The 25,844-nt window shown below is 36.8% G+C and overlaps 2 protein-coding genes across 3 annotated transcripts in view; one reads left to right on the top strand and one right to left on the bottom strand.

The window, feature by feature from the left end:
* On the bottom strand, nt 1-25,037 carry Ak1 (Adenylate kinase 1). 2 transcript variants are annotated; one of them, XM_067083210.1, is made up of 5 exons: nt 24,743-25,037; nt 6,441-6,510; nt 4,812-4,975; nt 2,722-2,838; nt 1-1,949 (listed from the first exon to the last, which is right to left on the bottom strand). In XM_067083210.1, the coding sequence occupies exons 1-5, from the start codon at nt 24,743-24,745 to the stop codon at nt 1,695-1,697; spliced, it is 609 nt and encodes a 202-aa protein (XP_066939311.1). In that variant the 5' UTR covers nt 24,746-25,037; the 3' UTR covers nt 1-1,694. The 2 variants fall into 2 exon arrangements, with proteins under 2 accessions (XP_066939311.1, XP_066939310.1); XM_067083209.1 differs by lacking the exon at nt 24,743-25,037 and adding an exon at nt 19,504-20,075.
* NC2beta (negative cofactor 2beta) overlaps nt 1-25,844 on the top strand; it is a 45,007-nt gene that overhangs the window by 3,130 nt on the left and 16,033 nt on the right. The gene's annotated exons all lie outside the window — the stretch shown is intronic.

A 25,844-nucleotide genomic window follows, 5' to 3' on the forward strand; every position in this document is an offset into this window, starting at 1 on the left:
ATTACGTGACATTTATGAAAAAAATTTATAAATACATTCATGTCTTGTATAAATCAACAAATGAACCGTATCGATAACAACATTCACAACAGGGACTAGTCAATGCTTTCTTGAACAGTCATTAAAGAGACTACGATAACTATGAGATGGACTCAAGATAGTCTCAGTTACATGGTGTCTGTTTTCCCAATGACTTTTGAGCACTTTTGGAAGATTGGATTTTGCTCACAGTGGGAGAATAGAGGCTTTAATGTATTCTTGCCTTATGTTAACATTACCATAATTATTAAGCTCTCAAAAGACAACAATTAAAAATCTCATTTGTAACGAGTAAATGCCATATCCACTTCTATATATGCATTGTTCTAAACATTCTGGGATAACAATCAAATGGTGATTCGTGCAACAGGTGACTTTCTTAGGATTAGTTTAACATCATCCACAGGAAGACCTAAAAATGCCTTTTGCCATTAATCAACAACCTACAAGAGTAAAGGATATCATGCTAATGAGTAAACCAAACGGCTTCCAGCTACTCTTAGTACTAAGTGGCTGAAACCGAAGGAACTCGGTTCGAAAACGCACAGCTCTCGATTGGAAGAGTAATTCTCACTGGAAAGGCTACAAAGCCACTTTGGTAGCTACATTAAAAGTGGAATATGAATGTGATTCCCATTTATAAGGGCACTATATTCACTACTCTACTGAATGGAGAGGATAACTGGAATTACTCAGTGGCTGTAAATACAAACACAGTGAAGAAAAATCAGATGAAAACACAAGATCAAAGTGTAAGGAGTGTCTTCGTGAATTTAAACTCAACCTGAAATGTTTCAGTTGTCATCCTTTCACGATATGTACTTGGGGAGCAAGTCACTAGGCGACTGAAAGGGCATTTCTCAAAGAAGCCTGAATCAGTTATTCAAGCAAATGCACATATACATGACTATCGGTTCCTCAAATGAAAGACTGAGAATACGAAGGCCTCCATTAGGCGAAGTAATGTGACAAAAACACCGAGAAGAATAAGACGGGTTCACCTCTTGACAAGAAAGGCAACGAAACAACAGAACAATGTGACTGATTCTGATTGACTAGAGTTGTTGAAGCTGTCTGTTTGTCATAATCATTGATGGAAAACATTTGTAGTCACTAGGAAGAGAAACAAAGTTTCAGAATGTCAACGCGCTCTAAGTCTGACATCAAACCAGCATGTAAAATAAGAGATCGAAGTAGGTAATCAGTCACTCTTCTCTGCAATAGTAAATGCTATCTTATGCATCAGACAGAAGAATGTCGCCATCTGGCTGAACACCCAATATGGGTTAAAACATATTCGCTCTATTGGAAACCAAAACATTAGCTTCTGCAAAATGATTCCACTTACAAAGTAAGAAAATAACCACTCTATTGATTGTGTTGCTGAAAATTTAAGGCCATAGTGAAAGGTGAATCCGAGCTACGTATAGCTGCCTGAACGCCCCTTTGCTGGAAGAGAAGATTTGAACGCTAAGCTTGATTCCGCTTAAGTCTATGCATCACCAGAAGCTTTGCTTAATCGTAGCGACGAAAGTACTAGGAAATGTGGTTGACAGCTTTTATCTAATTTCAGATCGTGAGAAAGTTTCTATCCGTTTGGGCTGCAAGGAAACTGTTTCCTGTTGAAGTTGGATCTTGAAGAATGACAACGATTTCTACTGCAGTGCGCTGAGAGCCTTCTGGACTTCGGAGAAGACTTCGTCAGGGGAACCCAAGGCAACGATTTTGCTGCACTTGTCCTTGTAATAGTCAATGACGGGTTCGGAGTGCTTGTGGAAAGTGGCCAACCTCTTCTTGATGGTCTCCTCGTTGTCGTCGACACGACCTGAGGTCTTGGCGCGGTTCAGCAGACGTTCGACCATGACTTCGTCTGGGACTTCGAAGTACAGGACCTTGGTGCATGGAAGAATCTGCGGGAAAAAAGGTCGTTATAGGCACCAAAGGAATTCATGGATTCTAGTTGCGAATAAGAAATGCAAGGAGTACAATGGGAATTTCTGATGATCTCGAAAACAGTAATGGAAACAAGTATGCATTTGCAAGACTTTCCAGTAACTTGGAACTCAAACTATCTCATAGAATTGCTATTTTGAAGGAAAACATTTCAAATGTAGCCAAGTGACTTGTTAGAAGTATGAATACACTAATCTGACACACTTCTTCAAAAGATATGTTGAAACTTGAACTTCAAACTACGCCTCTCTTCTAATGTCCATAGCAATAGAGCATTTAAAATAGTAACTGTGCTTGACAGTTCGTTGACAAAGTTGCCCTGATAAGAAGTAATAGGGAACCAATATCTGGAATTCATGACAACAAAAACTCAAAGATCTTAGGAATGAAACTAAATGCATATAAAAGCCTAAAAAAGATGTAGCAAGTTTATTTTAATATTTCTTCCCAACAACATTTCGTACATGACAACTGAAAAGCAAGTCAATAAACTTAAAGTGTTTGCCCAAAACAATTCACTGTACATTACTCTGGACTTTTAAAAAAATCAATATATATGATATTTTCTTTTTAGTTTCTGTGCAAAAAAAATAAAAAATCTTATTTGCTTATGAACGTTGAGAGATACTGAACTAGTCTAAAAAAGGCCTGTTTACCGCCAAATCTAATCATCAGAAAACAGCCCACATCAATGGACAACTGGGCTTAAACTTAAAGGATCCGACTTACTGAATCCTCGAACTGGACGCCCTGGGCCTGCTCTCGAGGGTAGCCGTCGATGAGGAAGCCCTTGGAAGTTGATACCTTCTTGAGCATGGCTTCGGCCAGAAGGTCCAGCACTACCTCCTGAAAAAGCGAGGGATTTCGGTGAAGAGGGCTTGAGAAGTAATCAATGAAGAGGGTTTTAATGAACGTACATGTGAAGGAAGCCTTTGTATGTATGTGTGTATATGTATATATATACATACATACACCTTTGATAGATTTTGATGATAGAAAACTTTCAAATTTTTGTACGTCACAAGCAATATTACGCAGTGGGTAGGTTTGACAGAAAATATGGTTTTATTATTTTTTTTTTATTATTATTATTTGGAGTACTTACTCGGTAACGGAAAATATTTCATGATATCAGTAAAGGTAACAAAATACTGTAAGTTTCAGGTTGATAGTAGATCTTCAGTAATATGCACATCTTGAGGATTTTTTCTCTTGTAACCTCATAAAAGTATATGCTAGCCTTAACACCGTTTTTACAACACGATTTGGAAGATATTTTAATCCTCAGTGATATTAAAAGGAAAAAGAGAAACCTCAAGTGGTTACTATCAAGAAAGGAGTACAAAAAGTGCAGCCAGAGAACTTGTCAAGTTTATCCACTTTAACTGCAACATTTATCTTATCACGCTGGCGTACTTTTTAGGTAGATTCACGATGATACTGTGCTTCTGTTTCGTGGGAAGTTTTGATAGTCATCATTTAAAGCAGTCGAGCTTTGCGTACGTAAATATGAGTAACGCTGGATCAGAGGATCGTTACTAAGAAAACTTGACTGACTCATCATTATTACGTGTATAGGGAGAGACAAGGCAAACAATTATATTTACGCAATTTTCCAAAGTACCTCTGATTCCAGGTTTCACTGCGTATTAAATTTCTACAGTTTTAACGAACACGATTTTGGCCCTAAAGTATGTACGCTACGAAGTATTAATACTGGCCAAATATCGAGGTTAAAATGGACTTAGGCGGCGACAAAATAGTGTTTACAATAACTAGCGCAAAAATAATCGGTTTTGCGAATTTGGACTTATTTTTAAGACTTGCCAGAGTTACTGCTGACCAGAGAAGTTGAAAATGCACACAAAAAATTATTTTCAGTAATGGGGAAGAGCCAAAACCATTATTGATATCAAGTAGCATTAATAACAATAAGAATAAAATTATTATTGATATCAATTTATTATTAATAATAAAAAAGATTTTGTTTATACTTTCATCCTCAGAAAACAAAACAAGATATAGTATTGCGCTTTCATTCCTCAGGAACCAAAGTACTACTGACAACAATGAAATTAGATTCAGTTTCTTCATTTAATGCAAATGTAATTCTCTTCTGGAAGGCAAGGATGCACATGAGAGGCCCAAAGCAATTAGACTGCGGCGGATTTGGAATTCAAAAGACTTATGCAATTAATTTAATATTTAGTGAAGAGTAAATACGTATATAAAGGATGTCATACTATTTTAACCTCATTGAGGCGTCGAGATACAACAGTTCTGAAGCAGACACGGCGTTTACTTTTATGATGGTTTCAACGTTCTCTACATGATTTCTGAGCCAATAACCATTCTTGTGGTGCTATTCAATTTAAGACAGATTTCACATCAAGATTATATTTGCAGTGTTTGAAACTGCCAAATAATTCTTTTTTCGTGGTATGCTTAATGCCATTCCGTTTTTGTAGGTCAAGGAAATTTTAATTTCATGAAAAAAAAAAATTCGGCAGAATTCCATTGGCAAGTCGTTCTTTGTTAAACTTACTTGAGCACATTTTTTATCAAAATATAACGAACTCAGTAATTCTCTTTGTCCACATCTCTCTCTCTATCTTGTAACTGACCAAATTGACGAGGTCGTCACTATAGATAAGAGTCTCTATCTACCCATTTACAGGGACACGGTCGGTCTCTCTCTCTCTCTCTCTTTAACTGAACAGAGGGACAAGGTCTCACTTGAGACAGGAGTCTCTATCTATCTATTTAAAGGGACATGGTCTCTCTCTCTCTCTCTCTCTCTCTCTCTCTCTCTAACTGACCAGGGGGACGAGGTCGCCCTTCTCCATGATGGCGTTGAGGGCCTTGCCCCTCTCTGATCCAGAGGCGACCTCTTCCCTGAGGAGGTCACCTGACGAGAGGTGAGTGTAGCCATACTGGCTCACGATCTTGTCACACTGAGTGCCCTTGCCGCATCCTGGGCCACCTGTTGGAAGAAGTAAATAATAATAATAATAATAATATGGAATTTAGGTCAAAGGCCAAGTGCTGGGACCTATGAGGTCATTCAGCACTGAGAGGGAAATTGACAGCGAGGTGGTTTGAAACGTGTGACAGGAGGAAAACTTTGCAGTTGCATTACGAAACCATTGTTAGAGAGGGTTGAATATAATAATAATAACTTTTTAACAACAATTATAATCAAAGTAACAAAGACATTAATATTTATTACTTTTACAAAGTACTTTAATCGCGCGTGACTTTTATCCTGCTTTTAAAATATGTTGTGGATTTTTTCGAGTTTCTCGAAAGAAAACTTCAATAATAATTTTTAATAAACTTCAATAACATTTTTTAAACAATTTACTCAAAATAACAAAGTAGTTCTCCCACGTGTGACTTTTATCCAGTTGACAATGGAGGAGTTTTTCGAATTTCTCGAAAAGAAAACCTCAACAATAACTTTTATAAAACTTCAATAATAGTTTTTATGAACAATTATAATAATCAAAATAACAAAGATATTGATATTTATTACTTTTACAAAGTCGTTCCCTCATATGTGACTTTTATCCTGTTTGTTCAAAAGTGAACTTTATCGATTTTTTTTCGAAAGAAAACTTCAATAATAATTTTCATTAACAACTATAATAATGAAAATAACAAAGACATTAATTTGTATAACTTTTCCAAGTGTGACTTTTATCCTGTTTTTACAAAAGAGGTATTTTTCGTATTTCTTGAAAGGAAATTTTAATAATTTTTTAAACAACTAACAAAGACATCGATATTTATTTTTCGTATTTCTTGAAAGGAAATTTCAATATTTTTTTTAACAACTAACAAAGACATCGATATTTAATACTTTTACAAAGTCGTTCCCTTGTGTGTGACTTTTATCCGGATTTTACATTCTTGAATACATATAACCTTTCGTGGCCTTTACTTTCCCTAAATTATATCCCAAGAGAAGCTGTCCTGGATACCTTTGTTCCGGAATATTTGAAAGACTCAACCGAATTATTTCTCCAGCTAATATTATTTCATCTCTTCATGCACACTCTATCGTCATTACTGTTTTTCTCAGATTTATTTTAAATCCCTTCTCTCTAGATATAAGATGCATTCTATTCAGCATGCTTTGCAAATCTTGTGGTATTTTACTGATTTAAACTGCATTATCTGCACATTCTAAGTCTGTCAATCTCCGGCCAACTTTTTTTTTTTATTGTGAAATCTATGACAAGGGCAAACAGCGTAGGTGAAATGACTTTTCCCTGCTGTACCCCAGTATTTACTTCAAATTCACTTGACCGTTATCCCATCAACATTAAAAACCGTCCTCGAGAGAAAGATGAATAGACCATAGATGGGAATCATGTTGCAAGAAAGGACGATTTAGGTCAATGGGAATCTATAAAAAATACAGAAAAGGAAGAATCTCAACTCACCAAGGACGAAAATAACAGGGAGCTTAGCATCCTTCAAGGGTGCAAGATCCAACTGCTTCCTCTCGACAGCCTGTGGGAAAAAATCAGACTTTAGAAATAGGTTCTTAAGAATATAATTTCTAAATACGCGTTCTTATTCAGGGTGCCCGAGTTTAGCTGCTGTGAGATCGGTGTGACTAATAAATGTCAAGTGTTGGTTTTCCCAGCTTTGAGAATTGGTATACCAGGGAAAGTCAGAGATAATACTTCATAATTATTTGAAATCTTTCTATTCATCACCTAGATACATTGGTCTATAAATATTTTCCCTCTAAGACAAATTACTGTAACATCATATTATAAACTTAAATTACCAATCAGCCTACTACAAATTTACGAAAGTTGTAACCTTCTTTTTTTTATGAACATCAGCCATCACATCAAACTGATCACAGAGACATTAACTTTGGGAAGTTCAAAACTATTTCGGTTGAACTTTATCCGTAATTTATCAGGCAAAAGCGTGAATAATCTATACCTCCCGGTGGGACACCAAATCTTTGATTCTAGCCGGCCAAGGACGAAGCAGAGAACATGCATAAATGGAAGAGGGACAGGCATTAACTTCGTGAATAAATTGGCATTAGCTTCTGCCGAAAGCCACTCTGGGTTTCTGATGGTCGGAAACGGGACATAGATTTTAGCTTTTCACTTCGCATTCATTGCCGATTCATTTCTTCCATCTTGCTGTCCAACTTCTCTGATTATTATTTCTTAATGCAACTGTGGAGTTTTAAATATAACACATGCTTCTCGCTATCAAAATCACGAATCTCTCTCTTTTTCGCTAGTCACGTATTTTTCCTTGGCAAATGTATTTGCCGCAAAGATCATCCTCAAGATAAAATAGCTGATCTTATCCAGCATTCTTTCCTACTTTATTTTTAACGTCCCTCTTCTATTTCCTTGCTTCTCCAGTAACTGGTTTTAAAATCGGGAAACAGTGATCCCGGCTTCTACCGTAATTTACTGTTTCGTTTAAACGCCAAATACCAAAAACCACACGTCACCTGACTCAGTCTCTCTCTCTCTCCCTCTCTCTTTCTTTCTTTCCCCTCCTTCTTCTTCTTGTCTAAATTTACTCGCACTTTGGCTATATCCCAGCATGGATCTTCGGTAGCTGGAGTGTGCGTGTGTGTGTCTTGTTTTAAAACATCTTCTGAACGCCTAGGCTCGTTAATCGTTCCTCCTTTGTTTAATGACTCAGATACGTTCTTCGCTGTCTTGAGTTTGCTCCCGAACAATTTCTACATTTAGTTTTTATTCTTTTTTTTTTGCGATAAGAAGCTGAAACTATTCTATTATAGTGTCTCGTTTTACTGCGTCGTTTTTATTCAAGAATTCTATGCGGAAATAAATGCAGCACAGTTTACTCTGTTGGCTACAGATTTATTGTTATTTTTTCTACCCGTACCTTAGACAATACTGTTTATGAATGAATCTCAGACTGGTGTTTAAATATGCCTTAGGATTATAGATCTGTATGCATACTTACATGCATTCACATATGTATGTATACAGGTATATATATTATATATACATTATATATTATACACATATGCATATGTATATATGTACACATACACGTACAAGCAACACAAATGTTAATAGGAAACATGAAAAGGGAAATTAAAGTGGGCACACTCATGATATATATATATATATATATATATATATATATATATATATATATATATATATATATATATATATATATGTATGTATATATATAAATTAAATAGATAGGTAGATAAAATGATACAGTAAAAATGAGGAAAATATTAAGAAGACGGAAAAAGAACCAAACTGCGAAATAAAAGAAGGGGAAAGAATACAGAGAGTTAAATTCATCATCCCCCTCGTGATCGATATTCGAACTATTGACGACCTCTTATTGGTTGCCAATTCAGGCCAGGAGGTAGGGAGTGAGGGGGCATCCTATTATTAAAACCTGATGAAGAAGAGTCAGTGGGGTAGGAAAAAAAAAAAAAGAGAAAATGAATGAAATTATTGGTGTCACTGCTTTTAAATCAATTCAAATTATTTGATTAATTAAGGTTATGTTGAATTAATTTAACTAATTACGTTATCATTAATGCTGTTTTAATACGGAGATTAATTTTTTTGTTCGGTAGCTATAGCTAACATTTTGCAAATTGGATTTTCTTTCCATAAATCAATTATTTTGAACTAAACATTAAAGTTTTTTTACTTTAATAATACCCGATTTTCGGTAAAATCAAAACGTTTAATTCATTTTAAGTCGTTAATCACAATTTCTCTAAAAATAATCAAGATGCAAATATCAACGTATATATTAATCAGCAATTTCATATAAAAATAATTCAAAGTGCATATATATATATATATATATATATATATATATATATATATATATATATATATATATATAAACTTATATTTTTACATACAAGAGACGTTAATAGTTCAGGAATTAAATAATATTAGGCTAACTGTATTTTTTCATATGCATGCCCACATTTTTAGGCAAGCACACATTTATATCCCACACATACACATATGCGTTGAACTCACAGGAACATAGGATGCTCAAATGCAAAGTATGTTATAAAAGAAAGCAGACAGTGTAAGTTGCCTGACCGGTTTCATCTAATTTTAACATTTTAAAAGAAATGATCATTTTGAAAATATCTGTGCGACGCAACTGGCAACTATCCATGCCTTTCGTTTCATTGCTTCCAAGAGGTGTGTATTTATATATGTTGGTGTGTGTATGTATGTATGTATGTATATAATATATTTATATAATTATATAATATATATATATATATATATATATATATATATATATATATATATATATATATATATATATATATATATATATATATATGTGTGTGTGTGTGTGTGTGTGTGTGTGTGTGTGTGTGTTCGTAAACCATTAAAAAGTTATATAAAAAAAAGAGATACTTCTTACATTTACATTCGTCTTCATCTGTTACATACTTTTACGGTCTCAGTGACAGATCAAGTTAATGCGCTTGTTCGGGGGTGACAAGGTCAATTGGCAATTGTATATCAAATAGTCCTTTCCCCAACTCTCCCTTTGCAGAATCACCACGAATGCTTATCCCTACGTTAGCCTAAAGTTTCAAACGTTAACGACATTGGATAATAATTTTCTAGATATCTCTCGTTTTTGTCGTTAATCTTTTATTACTAAATCATTTGACTGGATCAATAATGCTCTAGGTATAGTTAGATCTCTCTCGCGTTTCTCGTTAACATTTCACTGCTTAATCATTTGGCTAGACCTATAATGCTCTAGGTCTACACCACTCGAACACGCACTCGATTATTGGAAATCCTGTGGCTCTCTAGTAAGTTTGAGTCTAAACGACTAAGAACTTGTTGAACGTATCCCTTTTTATTACAAGAAATAAGCCATATCAGTAATAATTTACGATACTATCAGTTTTCTCAGCAAAGATTTAATTTCAATCAAATTTTCCCAAGACAGAAAAAGAAAACCTTGCCTAGTGTGCAACCAAGGGCGTGTGAAGGTCACTTTCCCTGGCTGAAATAATAGTGGGCAGCTAGCCCAGGTGGTGATGCTGCCATCTGAGAGAGAGAGAGAGAGAGAGAGAGAGAGAGAGAGAGAGAGAGCTCTAAATAATGGACTTGCCCACTAAACCATTCTGGGTGTGAGTTATAGTCCAAGCGCGAATGCAGAGATACGCGAATGCAGAAGTAGAGATAGAGAGAGAGAGGAGCTTTATACCACCCACTCACTGCCTTAAGATCCTTGTTCCCGAGATGAATTAAGGAAAGAAATATCCAAATTTGGATGCAGTCAGACCGCGATGCAATATTCTTGTGGGGGAGGAACGCAAGTGGCGGTTGAGATATAACGAAATATTTGAATTTCAAAACACTTGCCAAAAATGATTATGGCGGAGTTTTTATATAATTCAACCCAACGACCTATGCACTTATGCACTCCAGTTCGTAAGTGATTATGTATACGGCCGTCGCTAATTCCCAGTTTATATACAATCATTTGTCCTTGCCTTGAGAGACAGCAAAACGCATTTATTATGCTACTACCCATTATGCTGGCAGGACAAAGAAATTTGTCAAGTATACCCGCCGGCATGGGGCCCACTTAACACATTGGCTCCAATTAGATTACAACTGTGTAAACAACACTGGACTCTTTAATGGGATTATTACATGCAAGACCAAATTCTTTTACTAAATCTCGACAGCCTTGAGTGAAAGATAGTCTCACTTTGCATGGGCTTGGTCTAAACAGTATCATTAGAATAGAATATGGAATTTAGGCCAAAGGTCAGGCGCTGGGACATGTCACGTCATTCAACGCTGAAAGAATATCTTCTCATTAGGCCTACGCTAAAATGTTTGCAAGACTAGAACCAACCTACAATGCCACAACCATCAATATACTCAGCTAAATGCTTTCAATGTGACCACAACTGTCGTGTATGTGATGAAATTCCTCCACAACAGTCGGGGAAATAACGACACCTGTCTAGCCCAAAAGCAAAGCAAGGCAAGTGCTCTTTGCAACCCGAAGTCGCGAGATTCGCGCGAAACGTTCTGAAGGTCAAACGTCAACTTCTCATGACTCGCGCCGGCAACAACATAGACACACTAAAAATCATCACGGATCGATGTCTTTTAAAGTTAATCGCTGATACGTCCAACATAAAAACTCTACTGTAATTCTCCTTCCTGTTCTCCTCTTCCCGATTTACGCGTCCTTCCAGGTTTTCGACAACGTTTTAGGTACATTTTTTAGTTATGATTTTTTCCAGGCATGGTCTAGATATGGATATTAAGCAGCGCGTCTAATCAGTCTTTGCTTAAAGGTGAATTAAACGCAAAGAAACTACATGAAACTAAATCAAAATGGAGAATAATCATCCCAGATTTCACCCCATGCGTTATTGCTGCCTCCAGTGACGTATGCCAGCCACAGTAACGACCAATGAAGTGGAAGAAGCGAAAGCCTACATCAGACGGAACGTGACCGAGAAAGATTGATTCCATAGACCGACATCACTCGGAGATGGGACTGTCATCGTAAAAAGTAGTGCTGTGGTGGCAGTGGCTACAATTTATGACATTTGTTGAACGTATGCTGACGGAAAATATATGAAGTATTGACTGGAAAAAAAAAAAAACAAATAACAACAGGAATTCTTCGACTTCGGAGGCACAGAGGTAGTATACTGTGGCAGTAATTTATATTTGTTAAAAATGTATTCTGACGGAAAATGAATGAAATACTGATTGAAAAGGACAGAAGAAGTAACAACAGGAATTCTGAGATTGGGGAGAATCCGGAGTACTGTCATTGTGGCAGTTTGCATTCCCGATCGTTATTCAAGTGACAATTTTATTGAGCCTAAACCATTATATTTTCCTCCTTAAATAAAAATACATAAAATACAGATTTCACTTTAGCTCTTGATAGCTGAGAAAAAATACATCATTTTATCTTAACGAAAGGTCTGGATACAAAAATCTGCATTACTTATCCCAAGAGCTCCCACCTCCAGAAAAAGCGAACCTCGCAAAAAGATGAGTCTAAAAATCATACCAAGATATTACATGGTCTAAGTATAGACAGCTAAGCAGAAAAGAAAACTCTTATACAGACTCCAAACCAGATACATTAGGCTGGATATAGAACAATCGTGCCTAACCACTGAATTAAAATAAAAGGAAAAACTGCCACAACTGAAATATCAAGTTGCTAATCTTACGAGAACTTTAGTAACTGCAGACGGGTTCTCCATTACGAAAACTCACTTGCTGTGCAACCCACCTATTTATTCCAGAGGTCATTCCGAACGAAAGGCTTTTTTTTTTATATTCTTTCAATCAGCCTTGCCAACAAATGCCATCTTACCCTGACAACAGAAATAATTGTCCGTCTAACTAGATCTCTGCCAGGCGAGACACTACAACGGCTCACACTGCACTCCCACGCGGAATTTCCGAAAGCTCATCAACATTCCGTCTAAGTTGTCGAGGTTCTACTCTTTCCGTGAAGAAGAAGAAGTAGTAGTAGAAGAAGTAGAAGTGGTAGAAGAAGTAGAAGTAGCTGGCTGATGTCAATATGTGCTGTAAAGTTTTCGAGTGATGCTGTACTTATACGTATAAATATAAAAATTAACAACTAGCTTACAATATCGTAAAACCAAAACTCCATGTCAAGAAAACACTCATAAATGTAAATTATTAATTATACATATAAATAACAAAATATTAAGTAATCCGACCTACAATATTTTTTTTTATTGTATCGATTAAAGATCGTCGCACGCAGAATGACCAAAATAACTAATCTTGCGAAATGTCACTGTCAGCCGTCAAAAAGTCACACCAAATTTATTGACATCAGCTTCTACACAGAATCGTGTCGCCGGTAATTTCTGTCAAATGCCAATCTCTGTGTGTGTGTGTGTGTGTGTGTACGAGATCTCGTTGTGCACATATTAGCCTCCACAGAGAATCGGCCAGAATTTGATTTCCTAAACAATTTAAGGCCCCGTCGAAAAAAAAAATCGTGCCTTAGTTGACCTAAGCAGTGAATTAAGTACCTGATAGGTAGTAGACTTTGATGGAGCGCATCCAGTTTGGATAAGGGCATAAGGCTAGCAGCTTCATCCCAAAGTAATTACAGATAACCAGAAAGGGGACTAACACTTTCTGGCCGTGTATGTTAGCGCTCTTCCTAATAGGAATTGGTTCAAGAGAAAATAAAAGCGAGGTTCAGTCTAGGATGAATACTAGGTGGTGAAAATCCTTCATAGTATCAGTAAGTCGCTCCATATATGTATAAAGACGACTCATTAGCATCAAATACCCCTTCACACAGCATCCTTCATCTCTGTCTGACACCCACTTCCTTGCTTCTTGGATACGTAATCCCTGCCATTCCAATATATTTACTTCAAATATCCTAAATTTTCTGTCTTCCTTGCCTCCCTCACGACGGTTCTAAATTATACACGTTTGCAAATAACATCCACATTTCGCTACTATGTAGGAGAGTTGGCTCAACAGTTCCTCCCTTCATTAACACTGTTGTGCTGTAGGCACTCACAGCTTTCAAATTTCTTGCATCCAACCTGCTCCATTCCTTGCTTCACCTGTTCTGTAATTTATCTCTTCTTTCATAGAAGTATCATCCTTTACATTTGCCCTACTTCCAGTTACCTATAAATATCATCCATTTCCATTTTTCCAAAATCCATTTTACCGCTCACTGTTCCATCCCCTTAGCTTATATCAAATGCAGACATCAGATATTCCTTATACCAATCATGATTCCTTTCTAACCAGACAACTTTCACCTATATTTTTCAGACTTTACCCTCATTTCTTGCATCACTCGAGCCATACAAGTACTGAACAGATATGGAGAGATACATATTGCACCAAACCAGTCACCTTCTCATCTGCATATTCTAACATAACATACACTTTGGTGTCACCATAATACCTTTTGATCACACTCAACTCGTATTCCATTCATTCTCAGAACATTATGCATTTCATCTCTATAAATTATATCTTAAGCTTTTTATATGTTAATGTTAACCACAATCAGCCATTACCTTTTATTCTCAATCTTCTCACAAAAAGTTCTCATGACAGAGAGAGAGAGAGAGAGAGAGTTGGCCCTGACACCAATATGAAATACTGACATTAAGATTCGAGAGTGACAATGAAATGAACTTTATAAAACTGGTGGTCCAGTTAGCACCACTTGTGTCCGGAATGCCTGTCACCTCACTTTTCGTTATCGTACATCTTACTGAAGTACCAAGGCAATCGTCAGTTTTAATTAAATGTACCCTTTCCTTCCCAGCCAGCCTTTGGATTTCTCTCTCCGCCTCCGTTCTCCTCAAGTCCGGTATTTTGGCAGACGAATTTACCTCTATTTCCAGTCTTTCGCCCCCTCTCATGCAAAAATATGGGAACAATATTGCTGGCAGTCTTTGAAAAAGGATAAGAGGCTGCATCAAAGTGCCTCGCGCTTTGTTGTTTGTGTTCGTATATATTAATTTCTGTGTTGATATTATGAAAGCAATTATTTCATAATACCTGTTGATCGTATACCTTTATTTCAATATATTTCTCGTAGCTTTGTTCAATTTTTGTTATAAATGATCGTCAGACTATGAGTAAGTTTGCTCTACAGGCGATGGGCCCTTCTGAATTGCTCTGTGTCATTAAGTCAAAGTAATAACAAATAAATAGAACAGTTTTTCTCGTTGCATTTCTTTTGTTTAAAAGCTAATACTAAGATGGACAGCATCAATGACCACATGTCTGCCACGCCAGATAAAAAAATCACGAAATCAATCAATCAATTCGTGTCATCGGCTTCTTAATTTAAAAAAAAATTAAGCAGATACAGAAACTAATAAAAAATGGAATCGGTAAATAAATAAATCTGTAAACTAGATAAAAAAGTACAAAAATTAAAACAATAAATAAATGAAGTCACGAGAATAAACCAGCGTAAAAAAAAAAAGAGGCTTTTGCAAACTAATCATGCAAATACCAACTCTGAATCTCAGGTTGTCTGAAAGCATCGTCCGGCTGAATACTGGACAATTCCAGTTGCCTGCTTAAAAATGCAACTGATAAATAAATAACACGTATCTCACTGTGACGTCTGAGAGCCTGACCTTTCAAAATACCAGTCGACAACTATGTCCGAATCTTCGCCTGCCATTTAAAAAGGTCTCATTCTCAGACTTCCCGCCAAGAGCCTGTGCTGGCTTATTCCGGCTTAATCTAGCGACAATCATAAAGCACTTCTCCACGTGGGGACATTATTCCATACAGGCAGATATAAAGATATCACTATTCCATTCAAAGAAGAATATAAAGATATCATTATTCCATTCAAAGAGGAATAAAGTATTAGTTCCAAGCAAACAAATCTAGAGGGGCTGCTCAGGGCAAGTAGGCCTTTAAAAATTAGGACCTACATGCCACACTGGGAGCACGTCCAGCTTCTCTAAGACAGACTTGGACAGGCTTTGATGTAAGCATTTCAGATCATTACCTTGTACTTCTGTCTTCGAAATCAAAATAAAGACGGGGTGAAAAATACGTAAACTGGTCTTAGACGCATTAAACTAAACCAAGGTTTATCTGACCCACTCAAAGCTCCTGTCTAGAACTGCATTAATGACATCACATGAGATTTAAGCGAGAACGAGCTAGCTACTGAAGATGGCTGACGAAGAATATAATCACCTGCATATGGCTGAATAGGAAATGAAGGGGATTTGAAGGATGTCGTTGATAAAAAAAAAAAAAAAGGTAATTGAGAAAAGAGATCCCTGAAAGGAATCTCTACAGGTTGGAAGAAAGCCAAATTTTGCTCAGTCGGTAACAACAGGTATACGAAAATAGACCACACATTCATGTATACGAAAGTTCGTATACATATTTGTCAGGCAGCACTGTTACGCATTTCTGGTACGATAGTAAGGGTACTGATTCAGAGTGTATGATCAGAATTACGTTTACTAAAAATAAACATGTAATAATTATAAAAGAAAGGAGCGATGAAATTTAACTAATTTATTTCGAAACTCGCTTTATCGCTACCAAAGACAATACAAACTCAAGACTCGACCATTTTACTTCGCCAGTAATCAGTACAAGCTTTGTTTTTAGAGAAGCAATATACTAGACAATCATCTACAATGTACGTTAAGATACTAGCGCATCTTTAAGCAGTTAAAATAATCTACTTCTGAACTTCGTGTAAGGAAAACATTTTCTGTATCTGGTCTGATACGAGATCAAATTACCATAGACAACAGTAGCAGCGTTGAGTGAACCATTACAGGGAGTCTGCTAAAGGAAACAAAAGCAAGAAAACAAGTGAAAGCAGTTGGGCGTATCTGACGCGACAGTTACATAATATGTGTAGTTAAAGCAGGCTGACGAACTTATCATATTTAAATATTGTGTTTGATACTTCCTGGTACGAGAGAGAGAGAGAGAGAGAGAGAGAGAGAGAGAGAGAGCAGAGAGAGAGAGAGCCAAGTTATTAATAAAACATGGTATCGGCTACGCCGGCTAGACTTATGCAGACACTTACTGGGAAGACCCTCAAAACTAAGAACCTATAACACTCTCTCTTTCACCCCCGCCCCCCCTCGCTCTCTCTCACACACACATCAAGAACTGGAGAGTGTACGTGATCCTGGGCAGATATCATACGCTATTATGTTTGCCGGTACATGTCCGGCCACAGGTGATTCAGACTTCAACTTCTGTAGCTCGTAACTGGACTTCTTCCCCGAGTTTCCGTTTTCTGTTTGGAAGGGAGACAACAATCTTTTTTCTACCATTTTTTGCTCTCTTAGCTTTCCTTATCTGTCCGTATCATCTCGAGCAAGTCATCGAGTGCATTGTACCCTTGAAGCCAGATGTTTTAAAAGAAATTTAAAGTTCTGCAGACTATTAAATTAAAACGAGATTCGTAAGAGTGAAAATCTTGTATCAAGAGGTAACATGATATTGCTAATCTTAAAAGTTTACGCATACCATAGGGACTAAACTGCTACTGAAACCACCGGGAGTTTCGTCATAACAGTACTCTCGCACATAGCAAACGTCTGAAGGTTGGAAATCACGGTGGTATATCATAATTATGACCTCTACGGAACTATGATAGTTCGTCACGCGACTTTAATACGATATGCCAATATCATCCAATGATGTAGCTTTTTAAAGACCTGATCTACAAGAAAATACTAAAAAATAAATAAAAAATAAAAAATGGTGTCTATAATTTTTCTGTTAGCCTTAAAGAGAAATATTCCCTCATTAAGTGTAGCGAAATATTGCAAAAAATACAATGGGATTATTTCAACAGCGAAGAACCTGAACAACAGCTGATCCTATTATGTAATAAGCGAAAAACCCCGTTATTGGGAAAAGGTTGTGGGAAAAAATAGTTCAGTTATACACAACAGCTCTCTCTCTCTCTCTCTCTCTCTCTCTCTCTCTCTCTCTCTCTCTCTCTCTCTCTCTCTCTTACACGCACGTACTATCCATTTTCAAAAACTCAAATTAGACGTATGATGAAAAATACATATATTTTACACGGATATAAACATTTATCTACAGTATACTATATATACTGGGTAGACCTATATTCATACTTTTAATACTATACGTAGCAACAGGTGCTTCATCAAAGGCCGGAAGGTCAGACTTACCAAAGGCTTAGTCACTAAATAGGAAAGGAAATAATAGTCAATTTCACCGGAAATGAGAAGGCACGTAGTGAAAACAAAGTAATTAGTGATATTGCTAATTTTTAAGTCTAACTGTCTGCCTTCCGCGGAATATTCGATATACCAGCGTTCTCTAATATCATCGTCCTCAGCAGCTGTCACGTTATAACTTTTTCGTTGCGAACAAAAGCATCATCAGCAAAAAGTACGATTATCTAAAACCCGTGTACACAACACTGCCGACTTTTATCAGTTGGGACAAAAGTTTTTTTTTTTTTATCCGTGTGTGAGCGAAGCAGTCTGGTATATAATTTATAAACTACTGCGGGAACGAACTTATCAGAAAATTATGCGCTTGCTGAGTCATAAAAACACAAATAAGGAAAACAGGCGTTGCTTGACCATGGCTCTATATATATATATATATATATATATATATATATATATATATATATATATATATATATATATATGTGTGTGTGTGTGTGTGTGTGTGTGTGTGTGTGTGTGTGTGTGTGTGTGTATAACTTAATCACGAAAATATGGAACGTGATGAATTTATAAATAAAGGCAAGCAGGTCGAAAGGCCTAGTACCACTCCGTTGTTTCACTTTACTGTATTGTTCCCATATATATATATATATATATATATATATATATATATATATATATATATATATATATATATATATATATAATTACGCCTTTTCATTTTAATGGGGTAGGTGCAGAAGGTGACACCCTCACCGGTTCTCTAAAAGTCTTTAGAAGTGAGGTTGCTGACCCAACCACATTCCCTACACTTGTTGCTACCCAACATAATTAACTAACTACCTAGTAGTAATTCAACGCTTTCGTCAACAGATGCGCAATAATAATAATTAAAAGAAAGTACCCAAGGAGAGAAAGTCTTCTTTTAACAGAATTTATCTGTTCTCAGTGACTCTGTTAAAATCTCTGATATCCGGTACTATCTTATCAATTACGTTAGTTAACAAGTGGATTGCCAGCGGTCATCAACCAAGCCTGCGTATGCGTGCGGATTCGTGAAGTATTACAAGATGAATGTGAAAGCTTAACGAAATCTTGCCCCCCCTCCCCCTCCCTACCCCGGCCATTCCACAAATACACAGCGTAAAGCTTGACAAAAAGTATTAACCTAGATGAGTTTGCCAAAGTCCTCCGGTTTTCTATACAGGATTACCCTGGTTCACATTGAGGCGTTCAGTCAATTCGGTTTTGAAGACTACGGGAAATAACAGAGATTCTGGCGGGAATATCATTACACATAAATTAGATCGTTACGTTTTTTCACCTCATCAAGAAAATAACAGAATTATCACATAGTCGCAGTTCCACGCTAAACAACCATTGACTATGTTAGGTATCATGCAATTCCAAGCAACTTGGATCTGGGGAAATTTGCACTTCGTAGCAGAGACGATGTAGGTAAGCACCGAGAACGCGTTTAAATTAACAATAAATGCCAAGTGAGAAAGAGAGAGGGAGAGATGAAATTATTGCACTTCGTAGCAGAGACAATGTAGGTAAGCACCGAAAACGCGTTTAAGTTAACAATAAATGCCAAGTGAGAAAGAGAGAGGGAGAGATGAAATTTCCAAACTAGACCCATACAGCAAAGGTCCTTAAAATCTACACGAAAACACTAAACAGATTAAATGTAAGGGGAGATGTGCACAAGCAAATCAGACAATAATGGCCTTCTCACCTACCATGGCAATGAGTAAACAGATCGAACTGAAGACGACGTGCTCACGAGCCGGCTCACTCACAACTGGGAGAAGAAATTCGGAGCTGCCTCCTCTGCTCGATTTTACAACTCACACTTACAGGCTTGGCTCGCTGCCTGTAACGCTCTGCCCCCGCCCCCTCCCAAACGCGAGTCCCCAAACACCATCCCCCACCCACCCACACAACGAGTGTCCCTCTCTACTTGAAATGACGTGAATAATTCTCTCTTTTTGTCTCTCATTTACTCTGCATAGTTTCTGAATATTTTCCTCTGCCTGCAAGTTTTTCCTCGTGCACTGTTTGTCCATAAGTCCGAATTCTAACAATAACATTTATGTTTGCGACTGCGAGAGAGAGAGAAAGTTGGGGAAGAGATAAAAGGGGAAATTTGCATGCTCTGTAACCAGTAAAATTACTCTGGAAGGCAATTTAATAATAAAAAATCTTGATTACGAGATTGGGAAAACCTCCATCTGTGTCAGAGAGAGAGAGAGAGAGAGAGAGAGAGAGAGAGAGAGAGAGAGAGAGAGAGAGAGAAGTCTTACTGGGTTCTGGATAAAGTTAAGAAAGTACTGTTGCCCAGTCAGCGTATCGAGCAAGCACAGCGAGACAGACCAAACAAGCAACAAACAAGAGCGTTGTTAGGTCAGGTGTCACAAGCAAAGGCTACGGATTATAGCGTTCAGTTTACGTCCGTCCGGTTTAATTATAGAGGTTGCACCTTATATCCTCTCTCTCTCTCTCTCTCTCTCTCTCTCTCTCTCTCTCTCTCATCTGGCTGTTTTTCATTCTTTAATATGGTCCTTTGTGTTGCACATTTTGGCTCAATTTTTTTTAGTGTATAGAATGCTCATTCGAGAATCTCTCTCTCTCTCTCTCTCTCTCTCTCTCTCTCTTCTCTCTCTTTCTCTCGTCTCTTTAACTGTTATTCATTCTTTATTATGTATTTTTGTGTCACATATCCCGGCCCAACTTTTTTCTCTTTCACCCAGTTTTCAAGAAATTTTCTCTCTCTCTCTCTCTGTTTGTGTGTGTGTGTGTGTGTGTGTGTGTGTGTGTGTGTGACCCACTCAAGCAGTATGCAGTACCAAGCAAAGAAAGAAAGAAAGAAAAAGAAGAAATAATGGGAGAACTTTCACAGGCCGTCCAGATATCTTCACGGGAGTGCTGGCTGGAGCATGAGATAAATGAAAACTGAAAAAATAAAATATTGAACTCGCCTTATACGGCAACCGAAGCGTACAGTCCCTGTCATCACGTTCCTGTGGAATACTTTTTCCCCGGTATTTATTAGCTATATTGTGAGACTAGAGAATAAATCAGTTGGGGAAAAGGTAAGAAGGGAGAGATTTCCGAAGCTTTCAAGTACCGGATTGTTGATGATCTGCACAAGAGAAGTGAAGAAATGGATAGGGACAGCAAAATGCTGGTTCCTAAATTCGAACATACAGGAATTTTTTTTATATATATAAGAGACCATACGCCCTCTCCCCTTTGAAAGAGGTAACGCCAGAAGGGCACAGCCCTCCGGGTTCTCAAAAAATGTCTCAGGGATGAGGTTGTTAGCCACATGCCCTTCGTCTTGATCCATCCGCAAGCTGGTGAATTACTGGGAGGTAGGCGGGAGCGAACCATGGACCTAGCATACATGAGCCGAGATAGACAGATAGACAGACAAAGAGATAATGATAACAGTATCAAATAGACACAATGAAAAAGTATTATAGCTACATTGCAGGTAAACAATGACTGTTATTGGACGTTGTATTAATTTTCGAAGAAAATTAAAACAGAATTAATAACTGTGGGATAAAGGTATTATTAATCATTCATTAGCTTATCTCACTGCCGTCATAATGCCAAAGGTCATTGAAGGGATGTGGGGTCAATTAGGTCATGCCAAATCCCCCACGAAGGGAAATATCAATCTTAATCAAAACGGGTTTTCTGATAATATCCGCTGATGAGTTCTCTATATAATAAAAATATTTACTTTGTCACCGACCAATACTCGGACAATCTGTGATGCATCTCGCCTTCTGCTGTGACTTTTTCTATTTATCCTAATAAAACTTTTTCTATTTATCCTAATAAAACTTTTTCTATTTATCCTAATAAAACTTTTTCTATTTATCCTAATAAAACTTTTTCTATTTATCCTAATAAAACTTTTCTATTTATCCTAATAAACAAATAAGATTACTTTCAGTCTAAAACTGACGAAAAATCTATTTTCAAAGAGAATTTTGGAAAAGTTACTCCATTCAAAACAACAACTCTCCACAATCTCAGCACTTTTTCTTTGTATTTTTTATTTTTAAAGGTAAACGTTTCCGGTAGCCAAAGCGGTAATGATGGATGACTTGGAATAAAATAGATGTCTGTCCCCAGGGGCTTAGTGGCCTTGAAGCCAAGCAAGGTACGGGAATTTGATTTTGGCTTGTCATTGTCGGTGCGAGAGAAATTTTGTTTTCCTATGTAAACAGCTTCAGTTTAGTCAAGCAAGGATGGAAGTTTACGAATGATTTAACGCTGTGAATCAAGACGATCGAAGCAATGAAGAAGCTGCAAATGAATCAAAAGGAATGGATCATTTAGACACAAGAATATTTATAATGTGAATCAAGATAATCAAAGGAATAAGTCATTAAAAGAGAAGAATGAAGAAACTGCAAAATGATAAAAAAAAAGACTAAATCATTTGAACACAAGAATAAATTAATTACACATGCAAATTTTGCAGATCTGTATTTTTTAGAGTTAATGTTTATGCTGTCTTATACAACGCACTGGTCGTGCTGCTTTTCATTTACTCCAGTCTTAACTGGAAAAATCAAGGTCTGTCAAGCATACTGCGGAGGTGTAATAAATTCTACCCGTTTACTCAGCTATTTCAAGAATATTTCATCTCTCCTGGTCCCCGCCTCTCCTCTCTCTCTCTCTCTCTCTCTCTCTCTCTCTCTCTCTCTCTCGCTCCGAGGATTACACGCAGTTGCATGTGAAGGATCAGCGAAGTCAGCTGGCGACTATGATGAAATAAGAACCCCATTTTGACCACACCCAGAGTACATGTACTGTCATATAGCGCAATGGCCTGACGATAACGAAAATATAAGTTGGGCGCGCGCGTGTGTGAGTGTGAATCTGTGTACGAGTGTGTGTGTTCACAGTCCAAGAAATTACAAAATTAAATTAAAACAGAAAGTTAGAAGGTTTTCAGGCGCGTCCGAATGTGTGCTTAACTGGAATTAGGAAAATAGAAAAGGTGGTTGAACTATCTGATTTGAATGCCAGGGTAGTTGACAGAGAATGAGTTGGCAGAAAGTTGACAGGTTTGGAGTACCTGGAATTGGTGAGGATAAAGAGATTCTTGTGGAACTGCATCTAAAAATGTAATCCGGTGAATGCTGGTGAGGATGGTGGAAGACGGGCAGTGGCTGATTTATAAAGTCATTTTCAAGTAAATGCAAGGAATTATGATAAGATGTGGGAGGACGTGAGAAGGGGCAAAGTACGGGAGTTAGTAGGTCTACAAAAGGTTAGAAACAGAAGAAGAGTACCAGGAAAGCAAGATTAGGAAGTACGAAGGGACTTTGAGCTTAATCGCCTATATGGCATTTGCATAAGGATGTTTAATGTTAAAAAGTAGGTGTAAGCTGTTGCAAGGCATTCTTTGGGTAACGCATGGAGAATAGGGACAAAACTGAACATATAGACATATAGTTACATGATATAAAAGTTATGATAGGAGAATGGAGAGTTCAGTATTTTGACGTGGTCAAATCATGTGGAGAGATTGGAAGAAAGAAAATGCTAGTGACAAAGGTATATTATCTGGGATTGTTGGGGGTAAGAAGGAGAAAGACCTATAGGCTACTGTACATTGCTGGCTACATGCAATGTTAGAGGAATATGAACAGAAGAACTTTCATACCTAGGAGGCAAGAGAGTTGTGCGGGAAAGAACGAGTACCCAATCATCTGTAGGAAGGTTGACGAGATGCTGATAAGCCTACAGCTTAGATATGGGAGCGGTACAAGTTGTGGTAGTTTTCTGCATAAGCAGTTAATTTTTGCTTCAGCAGATAAAGATTGAAGGTGGCAGTAATTACTGTGTATTTTTATAACACATAATGCTACATGTGAAAATATATAGTGCTGTTCTTATTGGAAAGTCTATATACAAATGATCGAATTAGTTTTCCATAAATCTACGCCCATTGTGACCCAATTTTCAAGTAAGCTGCTTCTCGGAACTGAAATTCAATATTTTGCCATTTCGTCACACAGGTGTTTGTCAGAATTGTGAAAGCACAATTAATGGCTACGAAAGCTGCAGCTGAATGAGAATAAGTAAAATGATGATCTAAATATGGTTTTTGTAATTGGGGCTCCGGGTTAAATACCAGGAAATACACACACACACACACACACACACACACACACACATATATATATATACTGTATATATATATATATATATATATATATATATATATATATATATATATATATATATATATATATATATATATATATATATATATATGTATAATGTGCATGTGTGTGTAACATGTGTTGCGTCATCTCATTCCTGTACTTGTATGCATAGATGTACGTATATAGTTATTTCCCAATCCAGCATAATCTGCTTTTTATGCTGACTCGATTTCAAAAGCAGACAGTCTTAAAGCTGAAGGACAAATAGGGCAAACCATTACAAACCATTGACAGATTGTAGAGCTCACGACTTTCATCTCATTATAACCTAATATAAAAACAAACCAGTCTTTATTATAGATGCATACTCACAGACTTCGCTCTGATAAGAACAGGCACTGCATTTCACGACTTCATTTCATCACCATTAATGCATAAAACAAAAAATGTAAAATGGTTTCGTGAAATCAATACACGAAAACAATCGAGAAACGCTGCGTTGTCCGTTAATTGACCTTTATTGACTGCGCACATTTAACGACTATAATTCGTCGTCACCTCATTAGGTCTGCACATATTCATTATTTCTTCACCAGGCGATAACCCTGAATATATCAAATCACTGGTTTTCATTCGGGAGTTTCTTTTTCATTTCCTTTAGAATCCTGTCTTTCACTAACATTATTACAAAATTACTTATCGAATGTAGGCCTACTTCTCTTAAAGGTTAGCCCTTTCCTGCCTTTTGACCTAATTTATTTTGAATATTATCAGCACTCACCATCGGATTAGATGTTTCCTTGTCAACAGTCCGAGGTTGGGGGATACATCTTGTAAGATACGTTGTTCCACACGATTACAGTGATTTTGGGTTTCATGCGCTTTTCAGCATTTTAATAGATTATTTTTCCCTCTATATAATTCTCAGTGAAACACAGAAAAGGAGTAATTGTGAAAAGAAACGTCGTTGTACCAGTTTTCAAAGATGAGAGGCTCAAGTCCACGGGACTGTGAGTATGGCGGGAAGATATTGATTAGAGCGGGAAAAGGTTGACTTGTGATGTTCTGCACGGTGTTAGTCTTTGCACCAGGAATTTTCTCTGACGTTATTGTTCTTAAAAGAATTTTTACACGGTAATTTAGAAACTTTTAAATCGGTAAGTTAAAGAGCAAAGTAATTTTTCTATTCCCCACCAGCAAAGAAACGCGATGTATCAAGCCTTGACTATCACTGAAAATTTGTCTAGAAATTAATGAAAAATAAGCTGCTTTCTGCATTAATCTTAACATTTCATTAGGTAAAAGAATTATTCTTCTTAGCATAATCTTTAGTTAGACGAACTTTGCTTACGGTAAAGATGTAGATAAATTAATAAATTAATAAATACTGTAGATAAATAAATATCGTGGAACAATTAGACTACATTTTCCTCCAGAGTGAAAAAAATACCAGTTTATCAATGATCTGCGAAAGTTTCTTTTTAAAATACTAATAATACCGCAATTTAAATGGTCAAGTGTCTGAGTCAGCGCGACGAAGCCAATTACATTTACCCTTTGGCTTAGAGAACGCAACGCAGCGCATTTTCAAGGTCGTTGACAAATAGTGTATCTGCTTTAAGATCCGTACACTACTACATTTCTATAATCTATTTTGATAAAGTTAATGAAGGGATTATAAGCATCGCTAGGTTTTAATTTATTAAGAGATTATAATGAGTACAGAACTGACACAGCATTATACAGCTACACTTCTTTCATTCTTTGTAAATTTCGTCTTTAACTGGCTTTACAGATTTCAGCAACAATTTCCTCTTTAATTATAAATTACATTTTAAAATTTCTGAAGAAAATGATATAGTACTGATAGAAAATAAACTCAA

Source organism: Macrobrachium rosenbergii, chromosome 40, assembly GCF_040412425.1.
Source record: "Macrobrachium rosenbergii isolate ZJJX-2024 chromosome 40, ASM4041242v1, whole genome shotgun sequence".
Classification (NCBI taxonomy): domain Eukaryota; kingdom Metazoa; phylum Arthropoda; class Malacostraca; order Decapoda; family Palaemonidae; genus Macrobrachium; species Macrobrachium rosenbergii.

Bases quoted from the DNA above. Each gene is read 5' to 3' on its own strand.
- Ak1 (XM_067083210.1), bottom strand. The intron at 2,839-4,811 runs GTCAGTTAGAGA...TCGCTTTTTCAG, and splicing joins AGGGCGACCTCGTCCCCCTG to GAGGTAGTGCTGGACCTTCT. The intron at 1,950-2,721 runs GTAAGTCGGATC...TTTTTCCCGCAG, and splicing joins GCGTCCAGTTCGAGGATTCA to ATTCTTCCATGCACCAAGGT.